At 37.8% G+C, this 18,774-nt stretch overlaps 1 protein-coding gene and 1 long non-coding RNA gene across 6 annotated transcripts in view; one reads left to right on the top strand and one right to left on the bottom strand.

Moving 5' to 3' along the window:
* The window catches only part of LOC121899986, a 44,535-nt gene that overhangs the window by 4,035 nt on the left and 21,726 nt on the right, over positions 1 to 18,774 (top strand). The gene's annotated exons all lie outside the window — the stretch shown is intronic.
* LOC121899981 (phosphatidylinositol 3-kinase regulatory subunit beta-like) lies at positions 5,382 to 16,896 on the bottom strand. 2 transcript variants are annotated; one of them, XM_042415803.1, is made up of 8 exons: positions 15,829 to 16,896; positions 14,078 to 14,258; positions 12,545 to 12,670; positions 11,990 to 12,132; positions 11,627 to 11,803; positions 9,922 to 9,993; positions 9,485 to 9,646; positions 5,382 to 7,989 (listed from the first exon to the last, which is right to left on the bottom strand). In XM_042415803.1, the coding sequence occupies exons 1-8, from the start codon at positions 15,909 to 15,911 to the stop codon at positions 7,800 to 7,802; spliced, it is 1,134 nt and encodes a 377-aa protein (XP_042271737.1). In that variant the 5' UTR covers positions 15,912 to 16,896; the 3' UTR covers positions 5,382 to 7,799. The 2 variants fall into 2 exon arrangements, with proteins under 2 accessions (XP_042271737.1, XP_042271736.1); XM_042415802.1 differs by having other exon boundaries at positions 14,078 to 16,896.

Genomic DNA, 18,774 nt, shown 5'->3' with positions numbered 1-18,774 from the left:
ACACTGATCTTGAACAGTTCGCAAAAGCCTGTACAATGGTTGTGTTCAAAACTGTGTTCAATGCAATTTTTTTAAACATTTAGTAATGCAAATGGTTTTTCATTATTTTTTACAATATCCATGCAAGGCAATTCCAGTACAATTAAGTTTAGCCAGCTAAAACTATTTGGTTAAGGTTGGGGAAAGATTGTTGTCATGTTTAAATTTACAAAAAATGATTGATGGTCTCCAATAACAGATCAGTCAAACACATTACATGGCCATCCACTGCCCTAGCTTTCACACTATCACCCTTGGGCCTCTCTATACAACTTCCTGCATTACCACTGAACATTTACATTGGACGATCATATCGGACTTGTCCTGCAGAATCGTCCAATATGAACATAATGAACTGTGCATAAAATACATTCCCCTTCTAGGAATCAAACCAGCGTCACTACCACTAAAACCATCACTGTTACATTACACCACAGAACCTTACAAACAAAGCTATCTTCTTTTTAAATAAACACACCCTTTCTCTCATTCAGTCATTCCTGCGTCTTGCAATATTAAGCCCTTCAATCAACCCAAGTAAGTGGACTTGGTTAACCAGACAGTCAATTAGAAAATCCTTCCTAAGGGTTCTAACTGGTGCTAATTTGTTTGAAGCCAATTTCTACACCAGATACCGGTTAGACTGATCTAATCTGTGCCACAAATTCGTTGCATCTAGCACAAAATAGCTATTGCTCCGAAGGAAGAGTTAAGCTTGTTGACTTTAAACCTCCTTGGTTGGAGCTTAGAAACAGATGAAACAAATTCAAATAATTGAGTGTCATCAATATAATTTTTTCTTTCATTTTGTCATGAACATGGCATTCATGATGTTGAAACTTTAGCAATCTACCTACATAGCTTACCTAGATGGATTGAATACCTAGTCACCCTAATAAATAGATCTATATATCTGGATAGATCTAGATAAATATTTGTAGAAAACTACAAAACAGCACAACAGGTAATGATGGTAATGGTTATTAAATCAGGGGTCATGAGGAATTGGACAGAGAACCTCCCAATATGACTTCTTCAAAATGCCGAACCAAATTTTTGCACCAAGCTTCTTGCCAAAACACGCTATTCATTATTTGAAAAACTTGCAGCTGAAAGATGATCATGACACACATTTCATATATGAGACAGTTATAAGATATGAGACACCAATTGTTTTTGTACACAGTAGTAATCATTTTGAAATGCATTTTCACAATTTCTGAGAACTATTTTGTTTTTGTTTGCACAGTGATGAAACATTAAAGTTACAAAAAGAGACTGATAACAGAAAAGAGACCAAATTGTGTACATACAGTTTTAAAAAAATACAAAGTTCTCTACTTTACAGAACTAAATACTCAATAAAAATGCCACCCAGAAACAAATACTTTTTCAAAATTCATATTAGTGCGTTATCAGTGCTACAACATATCAATCTCATCAGCAACTTATCCATATTTAGCACCACCACATTTCCACCTGCTTCAGTAACAGGTTGGATGTGCATGAAGACGGTCATAGTATCTCCACCTCAAATGAGATACTTATGTGCAAATGCTATGCTCTAAATCTAAACCTCACAGAGCAGTGGTGTAGTCTGTGATGTGCAGGTAAATATGCTGGCTACAAAATGAACTGGGATATGCAACGTTTCCTTTTTAAAATTCACAATATTAAATAAATGTGTGTTTCAAATTATCATCTATTCATTGCACACACACGCAAACCCCAACCCCCCCCCCCCCCCCAAAAAAAACGGATACAATAATAACAGGGACAGACTATGCATCCTAGAAACTCAACAAGCCTTATGTAATTTAAGTCTTTTAGATGCATCCATCAATGTTTACTGTATAACAAATCACTGTAAGATAAAGGAATTTCAATAATAAACATCATGTAAGACCAGACACAAAGAGGCTAACAAAGATGAACACGCAACAGTCTGAGGAGAGTATGTGTCACACAGTATCCCCTCTATTTCCTACTAGACCGCACTGTCCTAAGTCCTACACACAGGAGTGTAGTACTGTTTGTCCATTAGCACTGAGTATTAAAAAACTGTATGAGCAACTGACAAAAATTTCAGATTTTCATTCTAGATTTAAAGAATAATTACACTCAGGTTTAAAGTCTTCATTGCACTGCCATCTAGTGGTTGTGGCACGCTCTGTGCACAAACTGTGCAATATAGCACTTATTAGAAGATTGCAAGACAACGTCACAGCAGCATGTGGTCATTAGCACGACTGACCACACTTGACCACAACCAACATGAAAGTTTTTCCATTTGCTGTGCTAAAGAGGACATCACAGTACCACTGTGGTACCGTTTGACCGATCAACTCAGTGAAGTGCATTTGAGGAAAACTACAGCACTGAGTGCTTAGCACCAATGATGGCGACAAAGCAAAAAAATAGAAAATTTCTCAGAATACGTCTAACAGAACATACATTTATATCTTGTGGTGGTAAATTTAAATTACCTGGACCAGTTTCAAAACAGTGCCCGGTGTATGTCCATATTATATTTTGTAATTCATATAATTCCTGGTTAAACTTTTGCACAGTGATGGCATGACAAAATCAACAAACATTTACACAGTTTCACTACTACAAAGTAGGAATTGGAAAAAAACTTTCCAACTCCCTTCATGGCAATAAACATAACAAAACTGAACAACTTCAAGTGTACCAGGGTGCAAAATTAACTTTTTTGTCCACCAGCCAAATGACTAGTGAATGTTCAAATTTAACCAACCACTTTGGCTGGTGAGTGAAGCAAATCTATCAGCCACTTGCATTTGGCTGGTGGCTGGTGCTAATTTTGTGCCCTGAAGTGTACACAATGAGCAACAAACACAACTTGTTTCACTAAAAATTGCTAAGAGGGAAGTGCATTTAACGTGATATTTCACTCAAAATGGACTTACTCTCTGTAGCCTTGAAAGGTGGCTGGTAAACTACCCACTCTAAGCATCCACCTTCAAGCCGGCAGAAAATTGGCATTTGATACTAAATAGATAAGTAGTTTTTGGAAACAAAAAAGAAACTTAAAGATAGAGAGAATATATATATATATATATATATATATATATATATATATATATATATATATATATATATATATATATATATATATATATATATATATATAGCAATTAAACTAGTGACAAAAAAGTAAAATCAGTTGCAGTTACTCATATATGTTTGACAGTATTTGACTACCCTTAAGCCACTTTTCCACCGCATGGTACGACTCAACTCGACTTTACTGGCTTGGAACTGTTCTTTTTTGGTTTTCCACAGGCAAAAGTTGTGGATAGTACTTGGTACATGGTACTTATTCTGGTATCACCTCTGTCAAGGTTCCAAGTGATACTAAAAGCTGACGTGAAAACACTACAGACCATTGATTGGTCAGAGAGAATTGTCACTAGAATCATTTGCGCGACACAGGACACCTGATGTAGGATTTCCTATGATGTAGCTGCCGTGACAACAGGCTACATTGGAGTACTATTTGCAGTGGAAAACGAAATCCAGAAAAGTACCTGGTACCAAAAGCGAGTGGAATCAAGTCAAGCAGAGCCGGTTCCATGTAGTGGAAACACAGCATAATTGACAATGCTACACTTAATGACTGCTGTAGTTTTTTCTATAAAAATAGTTTGAATGATTCACTATAATTCACAAGCACCAGTTCATCTCCACTCACAAAACACACAATCAAAGAGACTCCCTGTTGAGAAAACCTGCTAGCCCTGGATAGGTCTGAAATGTAAACACATTTTGATTCAAAAATGAGATTCATCATTATAGACCATCATTCTGATTATGCCTCACACTTAAGAAAAAAATAAATTTCATCCTCGGTATGTTCTGCTACTGTTTACTAAAAATTATTATTTCACAGATACCAACAAACATATTAGAAACAAATGAATCCCAAGGTATATAATCATTTCATTACATTCTATGGTAATAATCTGTGTTTGGTCCACAATGACTGGAATCTCACCTTGTTAGGTTGTAGTTTACTAACTAGCAAAGCTAACTAACATGCTTGCAAAATTATCGTTGCGAAATATACTGTATGTATACTTTTGAATACTACATATAATTTGATACACAACACTCAATGTATTTTATTTAGTTTCCCGGTGAAACTTTTGTTTTTCTTATTTTCTGTTTAAAACTTTATGTAAATACAGCTGGTATTTTGGCCAAAATCATTGGTAAAGTTTCATTTCTGTGATGTAAATTCATGGTGGCAGCTGCCAGGGTAAATAAACTCTGTGAAACCTACTTTTATAAAATAATGAAATAAATGAAATAAAATACAATGAAGAAAACAGTTATGCTTCAATAATAATACTCTCCATAAGGGTTCTCAATTTATGGTAGCCTTGTATGTTGTCTGTGCCCATTGTGCTAATGTAGGGGACAAGACATCAGTTCTGAGTCTAAAGTTCTGTTCAGACAGGACGCATTTCAACTTATCTGGGGAATCTTCTTCATAAACTGCTAACATTTGGATATTTGTTAAATTGACTGTTTGGGAAACAACACCGCCTGCACTAACTGTCCAGTGGTCCAATTCACACAAATGACACAATGTGAAAATTCCCTTCGTTTTTCTGTTTTAAAGATCCCCTCCAGACATGAATTAAGACATAAAAATAATCGGAACAATAATGTGTCTGATATGGTTTTTCTGTAAAAAAGTATAACTACCACTTTAATATCCTTAAAATGACATCTACTCCTTCTCCCTCATTAAAAATTCCAGAATCTATGAATATGCAAATATGTTCATAGCCGCACGCAGCAGTGCAGCAGCTTCTCTGGCTCCCGGTTATGGCATAAAGAGTGTTAGGGACTCGTCTCTTAATGTGATTTTGCAGATAACACGACGGGTCCAAGTAGGCCAAGAAGGTACAGCCAAGCCAAACATTTGAACATTATCAACAACTCGCCTGCCTCACTTCCACCAAAGCTTAGAGCAGCACTCAGCAGACTGCAGCTCCTGAGGCTCTGTGGCAGCGGACTGACGTAGCAGACTACAACGGCTCAGAGGCAAGAGGAAGCGGTGTGCATGGAAGCAGAAGAGGAGTAAGCATGCTGGTCTGTTAGCCAATCTAAAAGCTAACGCAACCAGGCCAGCTATTCCATCACTCTCTCTGGTCAATATTTGCTCACTGGATAACAAAATGGATTTTATCCGACTGAGACTGAGCATTCATTGGGAGATGAGGAACTGTTGTGTTTTTCTCCGCACGGAAACTTTACTAACAGCAATATGCCGGATTCGGCTTTTTCGACAGGTTGCTAGTCCTCCGTGCAGATTGGAATCAGCTCTCAGGGAAAACCCGAGGAGGTAGACTCTGCATAAAATTTATCTTTAATTATACATGATTGGTTCCTTAGATTTGTGACTTATGAAATCCTGCCTTGACAGACTCTGTTTTTTTTTTTTTTTTTTAGACTGTCCTTGGTACGCTGCAGTTCAGTTTCAAAGCAGAAATGCTCAGCCATAGCGTTGACTGCTTATTTCGCTGCTGATATGTCTTGTAACATTAGAAAAACACCACATGGATATGTTAACAAGGTTAAAAACTTGATTTTCACTGGAGGGGCTCTTTAACACACCTTAATACAAACACAAATATGATGGCTACAACAGAAGCACTTAAAGGCACTTTTCAATCAGAACCGGAGATCTGAAAGACCTGTATATTATCTATATACTTCAGGCTCCAAAAGTCCTATCAAAGCTCCTGGATCATTTACTGCAACCCCAAGTCCTCACAAAACCATCGAGAAATCAGAAGAAAAAAAACAAATATAGTCTGATTCATCAAAGACTATCTGAACCAGATTGATACCTTGCATAAAAAGTAAGAAAATGTTCTTTTTTAGGATTAATATTCCAACTATTTGCGATGTATACAGCACACAGAAATGCTTTCAGTAGTTGATTGTGCCTCATATTTGCTAACACTTTGTGTTTCTGGATGAGCTCAAAGTAACACAGACTACACAAACTTTACCATGATTGTCCCATTTTTCTACAACAAAAATTGTACTCAGAATAATTTGAAAGGTGCTGTAAAAAATCTACACATAAGAGCTATAAAGCATAAATACACCCCAGAAGTAGAATCCATGAAGTGATACAAGCTTTACATTGTCTTTCTTCTAATAGTCTGAAAACATGTGGAAACATGCAGGGTGAAGAATTAAATGAGGTTCATTACCCTCAAGTGCTTTAATTCCTGTGAAAATCCTATTGTAAAAACTATCATATTTACAGATGTCTTTAAGGAAATTAAATTATATTCATAATCACTGACATAAGAATGTTTAACTTTTTTTCTAACCAGAAACATCATGTGAAATCAGGTATGCTTTCTAAGAAATCTCTGTCTGTGTGTGTTTGGATTTTCTTGTTTTGGATAAAGTGCTGGTGTGTCTATTCAGTTACTACGTTACCCATAATGCACATGTGCTGGGTAGTGCAGAGTCCCATCCCAAGCTCAGTTTCCCAGAAGCACTATAAACACTGTTGCACATATTTATATGGTTTGTAATATATTCTGTAGATTGATGCAACAAATTCACTTTTTCAAAGCTGAAAAAGTGACTTTGGCTCAGAGCACTGGGTACTTGCTGAGTACTGTCTGGGTTGTTGGACAAGAATATTTTACAAATGTTTGAGGTAAAAGGCAAGAGTGGCCAAATCTTGAGACAAAGACTTTGAAAATGTATTAAAGTGTAAGTCTCTACTAGATTTTGGAAGGAGTGAAAACATAGCTGGACTGGCCTCTATAGGTTGTGACCACACCTAGCTGTGATGTGAAATGGTGCTTTAGTGCCACAGTACAATGCTGTTGTATTATTAGACTGGGTGAAGCTACTCTTAAAGTATTTATGATTTCTTGTGCTTGCCTTTTAGAAGAAACTCAGAAAGTTGTGCAGAAACAGTTACAGTCTGGATTAGTGGATAACTCCACAGTAAACTGTACTGACATTTCTCTGCTTTGTTTGTTATTATAAAAGCAATCAAGTTATTATCAGTATCCAGTTAGATACAACTATCCTGTGTTGCCCTGATTTTGCATGCACGATGCACTGTTAAGATTGTTGCAACTTTCATATTCATAGGTTTGGGAAACTCACTGGTAACAGAATTAGTGTTGTCATAATGAGGCAAAATTTCAGTACTACCTCAGTACAGCTGCAAAAGATTCAGTTCACTTTTGAATTCTTTTAACACTAAGTATTTAATCCCAATTGTGTTTTGCAAGCTGCATGTGCAGATGGAAAGTAAATGGGATCTTTAATATTAGGAATAATAGCTTTAAAAAGGAAATTATATAAGAACAAAGCTGCAGACTGGCAGCTAAGAACATGGCAACAAAATTGAACAATCCACAGCATTTCAGACAATGACAGCGACCTAATCATCCATAAAACTGCTGTGGAAAAGCTGGTTAAAATCTGTTTAAAATAACTCAGCTAAGCATTTCAGTGACTTTTGCTCCATAATACTTTTTTGTTTGCTGTGACATCATACGAATGTAGGATTTTAGTTACCCAAATGTAATCACTGAAATTGTTACAAAAATTCTTGTATGGTGACGACACTAACCAGTACTCTGTTCGAGCTTGATAACAGTGTCCATACGGGTGCATCCTCATTGCGAATACAGTGAAACTTTGGGAAAGTGCCATCAGGGTGGCGTGCTGGTGTTTTCTCAGCTGGGCTGCTGGCTGAGAGCAGGCCAGGCCAGGGTTACATTCAGCTGCTGGTTGTGTTGGATTAGGGATGTGTGTCGATAGTGGAGGACCAGCTCTCTCAGTGAGGAGTACAGGTTGTAGGGCTCAGCAAAACCATACCCTGTGGCTGTCCTGTAGATCACACAGTGCTTCACATCGCCGTCCACACTGCACAAGAGGAAACCTGTCACTTTCTGCGCACAATTACCATTTTAAACAAAATGTATAATAATCATAATAATTTGGGCATGTTTACGGTCGTTTGGACTAGGGATGGGCATTTTAAGAAATTTCCTTAATCGATCATTGGGAAAATTAGCAATCAATTATCGATTTATCTTTTTTTATATGTATTAAAAATGACTATGGCAGAAAATACAAAAGAAAGCATGTTTTTCCTCAATGAAATCTCTATTCCAAGAAGAAATTATAGACCAACACCAGTCCTCTTATACAAGGCAGTTAAGCTGTTAAACAGAAAACAAAACAAAAAGGATATGTGTCGCGCTCGTAAAGGCAGCGGAGCCCGAGGCTCTGAGCCAAACCTCGCAAATTAACAAGCCAAAGCTATGGCGCTCGTGGTAAACACAATTATTAGACACAATTCCAAAAAATCATAAATCATATCAAACGATAATATGTAAATTAAAAAATGTAATATTATCTAGTGCTGACAATTTTTACCTCAATGTAACTTGAATAAATCCAAAAGGCACGCAGCCGAGAGAATAAAGTTACTACAGCCTACGGATTCTTGTTGAGGAAGATGAGCATGTCAGCGTGCTCAGGAGTGAGATGCGAACACAGCCTGGTGACAGCTAATTAGTCTAGCAGCTGAAAACACCCACAACCCGACGTTGCGGGGATGCAGAGGTATTGCCCGCTGTGCATCGCAGCTCCTCTGTGCTAACACTGAGGTGATGGTAGGTTGAGAGGAGGAGGAGGATTCATTAACCAGTGTCGGGTGTATGTTGTTCAAGTGATACATCATTGGGGTCGTTGTTGTGTTGTAAGTATACACGGCATTGCAATGTTTACAATGAGCTTTGTTGTTTTTTAGCTCGAAATGGTCCCACACCAAACTTTGCCTTGCTCTCTTCATGTTTACTTTCGTCTAATTTCTACGGCAGCCCGCCGGCAACTGAGTATTCATTTTCCCTCTTGAATTTAAATTGCACCCCTGGCTGGTTGCAGCATGTAGTGAAATTCATTGCAACTTCAAGACACATACATAAATACATAACATAATTTGATACGAACGTTAAATCGATTTAATTCCACGTGATCAAAAAAATTCTTAACGATCAATCACTGATCATCGATTAATCATGCCCATCTCTAGTTTTGACACCTAGGTCCAACACAGTAAAGGTTATGGCTTTAATTTGTATCGCACCCACATGTGCTAAAAATATGTGCTTTCATGGCACTTTGACCATTTGGATAAAAACCTGTGATTCAGACAACGTCACATTCAAAGCCCTAATACAGCAAAAGGTAAATAAATGAATGTTAAAGATTTCATTGCACATAGATTATGTCAACGATCACGTGATCAATTAGGATAGGTAAATCGGCATTTATCTAAGTTAAAATGTTATGAATTGTACCTTTTTTTCTTTTTTTTTAAATGCCTAAAAGAAACAAATCTAAAGGTACTCACACAACAGAGCAGGCAAACGAGCCTCTCTGAGTTTGACTGTCTCTGATGAGGAAGGTGCCGTCTCTCCTCCCCCTCAGCAGCTCTTCTGCCTCCTTCCGTCTCATTCCTCCAACAAACCAGCTCCTCTCCTCCAGGTGGGTATCATCTGCCAGGGTGTATGGGCTAAGGGAAGTTGGGAAGATGGTTGTGTTAGATTAGCTAAAAGAAACATTGTAAAGCATAAAATGCTCCATGTTCAGTGCACATATTTAAATATCCCTTATCTCACGTCTCTGCAGATATATTTCATGAACTGCTCTTTACCTGCCGATATACAAAGCATGTTTCATACTTGATGCACCTGAGATTAAATTTCCAAAAGTGACATTCCTGTACTTTCTGCACTTCTCTATTTTAATGAAAAAATTCAGTTGACCTGGATAAACGATAATACTCACTCTTCTTCTTCATTCCTGATACTGAGCCAGTCATTAATCTCACTCTGCCTGGTTCCTTGCTGAGTGAGCCAGCTGTGACATGGACAAGATAGTGTTAGTGCACTGCTGCAGATTTAGTAGAACATGCTTTAAGTTGGCCAAAGTCAATTCTCACTTTCAATAAAACTGGCTATCATGCTGAAATTTTCAGAGAGGACACAAAAGGCTTTACTAACAAGATAGAAGAGCTTGACAGAAAACATTTGAAATCTATGTCTAGTGAAGTGGGGCGCTGTTTTGAATATGTAGTGGTCGAATAATACAATGCAACAACACACTTAAGTCAAATAGCTGAATTGAACTTTTTTTTTTTTTTTTCTAAAGAGATGTTGATCCATTATAGTAACATCGTCATTCTGTCATCATGCTATTAGACCTTCAGTTTTGCTTTATTTGTTGAAAAGTTACAGAACTCATCCAGGTAAAAACACTACCTGGCAAAACCAAGTGGGTAATTTCAGGTCTGAAAAGTGAGGCCAATGCAGAAGTGCCTTAAACCTGCATTCTCTCAAATGGCCAGCAGGGGGCGACTCCACTGGCTCCAAAAACAAGTCCTTTTGTATGGAAGTCTATGAGAAAATGACTCTTCTTCTCACTTGATTTATTACCTCAGTAAACAGTTTCCCAATGAGTTTATGGTCTCAATCATTAGTTTCAAGTCTTCTTCAATACATCATGATGTTCATTTTGTAAATTCTGGTCCCATTTCATTTAAATTTGACGATAAAGCAGGGTATGTTTTAGGACGTGGCTATGTTGTGATTGAGTCTAATTAAGTCTCTACCAACATGGTGTAACCCCAGATTCACAAAGCATAGGTTTAGCTGTCGCTATTTCAGTGTGTTTTCAGCTCATGAAAGTTAATTGTAACATTTTGGTGGCCTAAAAAGTCTTGTTTGGTTGTACTAAAAGACCCTCTCAGGAGTTGGATGTTCAGTTTTTCCGGTAAGTACATTTTTGTTTTAATGGTTTTAAGCCTGTTTTTGGCTAGCGAAAATTAGCATTAGCATGATCACAGTTAACCATAGACTGCAATTGCACCATGCTAACCAAGCTAGCAGCTGGCATTAGGGTCAGCTCCACCCTCTTGTCCAAATATGGTCACTTCTCATCACTTCTGCCTCCAAAAATCCAAGATGGTGACCGTCAAAATGCCAAACTTGAGGCTTCAAAATGGGAGTCCACAAACCAGTCTATGGGCGAAACCCGAAGAGAACACATCTGCATATTAACATTTGCTGAAGGCACAACAGGGACAAGCAGGAAGTTTAGCTCTCTTTCCATCAGGCTCATGATCAAGCTGAGCATACTGGACATTCACAGCTGTGGCATCATGGATGAGAACAGCTGATTGTTTTTTTTTTCTATGTTTACGACTCAGCTGTGTCATTGATGTAAGTGATAAGCGTTTTTGAACTGAACGTCAGAATGAATTTCATCTCATGTGAGCTTGTTAGCTTATTAACAAAAGTCTTATTAGCACATCAGATTTGCACTATGGTTTGCACCCGTCACCTGGTATGCAGTCCTGCTTTATTTATTTTTCATTTTAAAATAGATAAAGATTTATATCACTTTATATAATCTGTATGGAAAACACTTTACCTCAAATATCCAAAACCACAAAGGTTTCTCTTAAAGAGTACTGCTGAAGGTTTGAACTTACAGCAGGTATTGATCTCTGATCTTCCTGAGCTGCACAAGGTCGGGCTTCAGGCTGTTCATTTTCCTGTCAACCTCCATATGAGCTAGCACCTTCCTTTTCAGCTCTTCCTCCAACTTCTTCTTGCTGTTGTGGATCTCTTCCACACTTGACTGCAGCTCATCAGAGTTGTTTTGAATCCTGGGAGTAGGGAGGAGAGGAAGAGGAGAAGGAACAACAGTAAACAATTCTAAATTTGCTCAGCTGCTGTGAACATGTTGAACGGGCGTGGCCAGCACTGAGTAGTTTTCATTGTATCAAAGTAAGTAAAATGAAACACATCAAAAGTATCTCAATTGTAAACAGTGTAGGTATTTGGAAGCATACTTGTCAGTCTCTGTACTGCTGTCTAATGTGAGAAACATGTCGATGTATTCCTTGCTGTAGCGTTCTTGGGTTTCACACTGCTCCTCGAAGATCCGAATAATTTCACTGAAAGCCTCGATGGCTGTCCGTTTGGTCTGCATTTCCTGTGAAGGAGAGGAAACAGTCTTACTTTTACATTTAAGGCTTCACAGCCAATGCTTTTAAACAGTAGTATAGGCAGTCATAAAATATGCTTTAAAATTCCATATTATAACATTCAGTATTACAAAATTTTGAACCTAATTTTCCAGATAAGGGATAGACAAAATCATAAGGTCATTGCGTTAGTAACTAATTAACTAGAAATGTAAAATGCATTACTTCTTGTGTTAGGAAATAGCTACTAGACGCTCAAAGTTAGAACAGCACATTAAAGAACTTTGTGAACTGGATGTGAAGAAGTTGCTTAATGATGTTGGGTAAAGCCATATTGCTCTTACCCAATAAAATCATATTGTAGAAGACCACAGATTTTCTTGGTAAAAAAGTCTCTCAATGTTTGGGATGCTGCTGTACCTGTGACGTTTGGTTAAACTCTTCATACAGATGGTCGTACTCTTTGCTCTTCTCTTTGTATTGATCCTGAAATGTCCTCAGCTGTTCTCCAACTGCATCAGTGTTAACTTCCATCACAACCTGCTGCTGCACAGACAAGAACGTAAAAGCTATTCAGAAGAATCCAGAAGTCCAGTGTTCATATGGCATATTTTTTTATCTTAACTAATATTGCAGAAGGTTTTGCGCTGTATTTGTCAGGTTATTTCCACTTAAAGTGTCTGAAAATTTGGCTTGAAATAGTAAAAATGCATATATGTTATCAAAGTTTATTGTCTCATTAAACATCCACAAAAATCTGAGTGAACATAAACGTTCATAACTATTAGAAAACCCAGTTCAAAACAGCTCATTTTGCTGTTCAGATCATTTCTCTGATGAGTGGGTTTCCATGGTGAAGAGTCGTACTTCTAACTCACTGAGCCTCGCCTCCAACACGGTAAATATACAATATATATTACATGGACCATTATCACTAAAGGGGGCAGAGGAATAGTTAAACATAAGACACTCCGAGCAAGAGAGAGCAGAAGCGTTAGAGGAAGAGGGGAAGTCATCGCTTTTCCAGTGGCTTTTACAGTGGCTTTTACAGTGGGTGTTTTCATTCAGAGTACAATTAGTGCAACGGCAGGCACAATAAATTTCAGTTAGAAACACTGTTACATTTCTATGTAATTACTGCTGATAAATCAAATGAGTTATTTGTATAACAGATTGCAGCTAATGGGTAGTAACTCTATAAACAAACATTTTTATATCAATGTGTTAAGAGTTACTCACCTATAATCAATTTTTTTTATACTTGCATGCGTACATTCAAAAATATGCCAAAGGATTACACTTTATGTAAAATAGTCTATTACTGTGATTTTAGACTATTAAAAACATCCTTATCAACTCATACAGGCCAACAGAACTAAAAGTACAATTTTATTACTGTAAATACAAATGAAAAGGATGCATGTTTTCATACTGTATTTTGGTAAAACTGTGTTGTGAATGCATTGTTTTGAAGCACAGCATTTCAGTTAAAAACTAGATGCATTAAGTTGACATCTAAGCATTTAATTTATTCACTTGTTTTATCCGTTCCCGTATACGGCTTGGTATCGAACCTCAATTTATTTTGGTCCTGAACAAGATGTGCCCGTAGTAGTAAGTATTGAAAACTGTTCAGAATATAAAGCCTAATTCTTGACTTGCTCGTGTCAAACAACATTTAACTTTTAAGAACTTTTTCTTCTTTTGTTAAGAAAGGTTTTGTTATCTGTCCTGAAGCACAGGGTTCATATTGGCACTGATATTTTTTTTAAAAAGTACGATACCAAGCCTTAGCCATGTAAAATGTCATCAAAAGTGTACAAGTACAGCAGGTCAGCATTATTTATGGATGGATTCAAATCATAGCTGCAACAACATCTCCTTCTTCCTGAATATTGTTATTATTATTTGTAAGAAAGCACACATGCACAGCCAGAAGCCTCGCCAACCTACCTGCTGGTATTTGGAGATAGGGTAGCGTAACCGTGTATCCAGTTTAGAGTTATACTGGGCCAGTGACTTGTTCTGGTAATACTGGATCAGGTCCACCACAGAGGGGAAGCCCAGTGGCTCAGAGAAGCCGTACTTCCCCTCATGATGGAAGATCTTTATCAGTCTGTTAGATCCATCTTTTCTGCAAAGATTATAGGATAACTGTTGTAAAAAGCTGCCAAAAATACTCCCATTAAAAGCCTGTAAAAAAACCAAATAATTAAATGTCCTCCTCCTCCACATCTTTATAGTACCAGTGCAAATTTTGAGCTGCCACCATTGGTAACTAACCCCCAAGCTCTTAGTAGTTAAGTTTATTGTCTGAGCTACTTCTATTCAGATGACAGTTCTCATTTTCAGTATGTTTTTTCTCTATGACATCCCTATACACTCAGTGCTTTCTGCATTTTGAAGGAAACTGTTATTCAACCACCTGTCCCCTCAATCCAATATAGTGCAGTGGAGCAAATAGAAGTAAGAGGGTTTTTTTCCATACGAAACCAGGAAGAATAGAGCTTAGGTAAAGCTTCATCAAGAAGACAATCTATATCTCTCCTGTCCTCCTCTATTCATTGCCCCATGTTATGCCTTTTTCACATCTTTTAAGATGGAAGGTACAGTATCATTTGCAAGGATTTCTTTAATCAGACAAATCAACATTTCTCTTATGTTTGTTTTACTGTAAAGCTTTTAATAAGGATATCTAATTAGATAGTCCTCTGTTTACATACAGCAGTAATGCCTTTATATGAATCTGAAAAAGATTTTCTCATATCATGTATCTCATATTTTCTTCATATGTTTTCCCTCACTTAGTCTGTCCCAATGTACTCCTCTCTCTCTCTCTCTCTTGCTTCAGTTTATTCTGTACATAGTGTGGATGTAAAAATTTAAAATGACATTCCACAGATTTAATGTTAATTAATTTATCTTAATTTTATATGTCACTTTTGTGAGTTAAACATTTTGACTAGCTGAAAATTGCGGTGGCTACTAACTTGTAAACATAAGATCCTAAAATGGCATTAGAATGCCATGCAATGCAACTTAATTGTTGTGCTCCTATGTGGACAAGAGCAGGCAGTAAGCATCATGCTTGTGGGATGAGTGCGGGATAAAATAGGAGAGGCTTTTATTATTAAGCTTAAGTGCACATATAAATGCATTGTTTTCAACACCTGAATTCAGCCCTGCGCAGACCTCTACCTGGAGGCCAACCAACACAGTGTCATCTCTCAAGTACTTTGTCTACATCAGCTGCGGAGAGAAAGCAGCAGGTCAGTTGCTGCTGTCCTCCATCGGTGTCTAGTCCGGCAGTGAATGGACTAATGCCCGTAAATCAGAAGAAAATAGACATGAAGCCTAAAAACAGCTTTGGGTCACAGTTACGCATATAAAGCAAGTATGAAGTGCAAGCCGCTACACAGATGGTGTTGATAGCATTGATAAAAGTTGGAGCCAATCTGACAGGGTATTATGTTGCTGACTGCTGGAGTCTCCGCCAAACTCTAATCAACAAAACGTTATATCTGTAAACTAGTCTGTCTTGATTCAACTAAAATTAGACTGAAACCAGGAAATGTATAATATTACACTCTGAAACCAGTAAAACTAAATTTAGACTTTCATCCCGAAAAACTAAAGTTAGACTTAGAAACCACTAAATAACTGACCTGTGATTATATGTATTCATAAGTTACACACATAGTTACCTCAGTGTCAGAGTATATTCCCCCTTAACTCTACTGGAAGCATCTCGGACCAGGAATGTGCCATCAGGGGTGTTTCTCATCATCTCATTTACTTCCTCTCTGGACAATCACAAAGTATATTGAGGTTTCAATCAGTTTATGTAGGAGGAAAACAACTCAAAAACAAAAAAAGACAAGAGAAGGTGAGCTACAAAAGCCTAAAAAAATTACAAAGTGAAACTAGCTCTTTGTGACTGGTGAGCACAAATGTCGATTGGGTTTTTACATTTTGAAAAATTGATGAATCTTATAACCAGACAATACATCAAGTTATCAACATATCCGATGAAAACAGTCAATACCTCGAGATGTTGCCCCAGTACCACTCTGCATCGGACAAATGGTTGTCATCAGCGCTGAAGTCACATGCTGCCATAGCTTTGGTTATGTTGTTCTTGGGTTGAAGCTCTGACCACGGAGGTAATAGCCAAATAGAAACAATTATCAGAGAAAAGACAAAAATACATAAGGTTAAGTCTGCAATAGTGCCATTTTCAATAAAGATGAAACTGAGTCTAAATTGAGGTTATTCTTTTAGAAAGGTTTTTTTTGTTTAGTTAATGCTGACAGTGTATGTCCGTGTATCTGGATACAGTCAGCATTGTTAGAAGTATCAGGATTCATTTTCTTCATCACAAAGAAACAGTTTTCTGTCATCCATTCTTGTTCAGTATAAAAAAACCTCAGCAGAGTGAGATAATCCATCATAGTTTCCATCCTTATATCCTTATTGGACTCATTGTGTAGCTCCTGTCAAACCACCTTACAACAACTGGAAGAAAAATAGGATCGTCCTCCAAGTAATAATCCCTCAAAGAAGCTCTCATTTTGAAACTACAAAACACGAGAGGCAGTAAATGGGCTGACGGTTACTGGTAATAAAACAGGTTGTGCTAACAATCATCAAGTATTAGCAGATGTACACTTTCCCTTAATTTTGAGCAGAACCGATTAATTATGCTTCAAAGGATCTGTTGCACTTTGAACAAGCAAGACAAAGAGAGTACCTCCTTCTTGGGTGTTGTTGGTTCTCAGGGCAGGAGACACATCATCGTTATCAACGGGCGAGGAAAGGTCCTGCAGGAACGCTGTCAGAGTGTGAGACTGAGCCTCGCTGTCGTTTTGGCCCATCTCCGGCTCCAAGAACTCTGCAACATCAACCGTAGAATGACCCAGTGTTACCCACGATGTCAGTTCAGACCAGGCTGTATGTGGCTATCTGCTTTTTGTGTGTGTTACGCACATACTGCTGGCCCACTGACAAGGACTCCAGAGAGAGATATCGTTGTGTTGCTTAGTCTTGCACCATGTGGGAGACTCTGTCCAGACTAGTCTGCTGACAGGTGACACTGTCTGACTGCCTAAAATACCAGAACTGGCACTCCTCAACGCTCAGGCACACTCGGCCAGACTCAGTACTGCTTAGTGCTCGACCTCGCCTTGCCTCGCCTCGCCTCGCCTAACAAACAACAGCTGTCTGCAGCGAGATGCCATGTCGGCCTCAAGGACTGGGGTTGATGTACCTCTGCGCTTGTTTATTGTCTATGTTTGTGTTAATGTGCCATTTGGGAAGCAGGGAACGGTGAGAGCCTGTCTGTCAGGCATTTTCTGAAAGCATTACATTTAAGTGTGAAATGTTTGTGTATACCAGTGTGAGGCTACGCTGATACATGTGAGTAGAGCAAGGCGTGCTGTTAGCAGTTGATGTAAATCATCCCTTCAACACTTGTAATGGCATGCATGGAGATGCATTAAATTGCTGCTGCGGACAGAGCTGTATGTTGGAGGAATCATACGTATGCTGTTGTAAAATTAGAAAGGGCGTGAACTCATTAAGCCGCTGCCTACATACATTGAAGCTCTGTCAAAACTTGCCTGGTAATAAAATTGTTTTCTTCTACTAAAGCTTGAATCTAGGTGAATCATTCATCTCACCAAACCCTTAAAACCACATGATCTCAGCTGCCACCATTTCTCTGGGAGTTGGTGAAACTGAAAATCTCTCTTGGATTCCAGGGTTTTATAATACTGTAACTTAAAAAAAAAACTTACAAAAAACCCCCCAAACATTTTGTTAATTGTGCTTCCTTAGTGCTTTGGACTTGAAGAGTGCAGTGTACGCCCCTAAAAGTCAGTTGGTTCTGTAAAGAATGAATGTGTGAATTTCAGACATTCACACATTCATTCTTTTAAGATCCTCCACTATGGACTGCAGGCATGAAAATTAAGCATAATAGGGTTAAGGTAGATAAGTTAAGAATAGTTCATTTTTGAGGGTTGACTGTTCAATTTGCTTGATTTATTGGTTACCAAAAGACTTTTGTTTCAGGGCCAAATTAACAGTTGATATAACAATTATAATTGTTAATTTATCAGGAATTGATTTGCATTTACATATACATACTTTTCAATGACACTTTTAAACCAAGTAAAATGCAACAGTGCAGTACATTTCAAGCCATCAAAGGTAAAGCGTGTAGGGCTCAGAGGCATACTGCACTGACAATCATGTGACCAGACCCAAACCAGATGTATCAATCAAAATTAGGTCCAGTTATGATGTTTTAAAATAAAGCTTCCTGGACAAGTTGGTAAAGTTTTGAAATTTTAACAACTTTGGGCTACTCTGAAAGTCCATGGTCATAACCAAGATGAGTCAGTTAAGCCTTTAAATTAAAAGTTTCAAAAGTGAATACAGAGTAGCAAAGTTTCAAAAAAATGTCTACCCATTTTAAATTGTTATTGCAAAGTCCTGTTTTTTTTAATTTTACTTTGAGAATATACACACATACACACAGAGGTGCAGACCAGTGTGAGTTTCCATTCAAGTCCATCAAAATTAAAAACACATTGCACAACTCGTCTCCAGTACACCATAATGCTTTATTTACCAAACGTTTTCCAAAC

This window comes from Thunnus maccoyii, chromosome 7, assembly GCF_910596095.1.
Source record: "Thunnus maccoyii chromosome 7, fThuMac1.1, whole genome shotgun sequence".
NCBI lineage: Eukaryota > Metazoa > Chordata > Actinopteri > Scombriformes > Scombridae > Thunnus > Thunnus maccoyii.
Note: the sequence above shows the minus strand (reverse complement) of the source record. Positions and strands in the feature narration are given on the sequence as shown.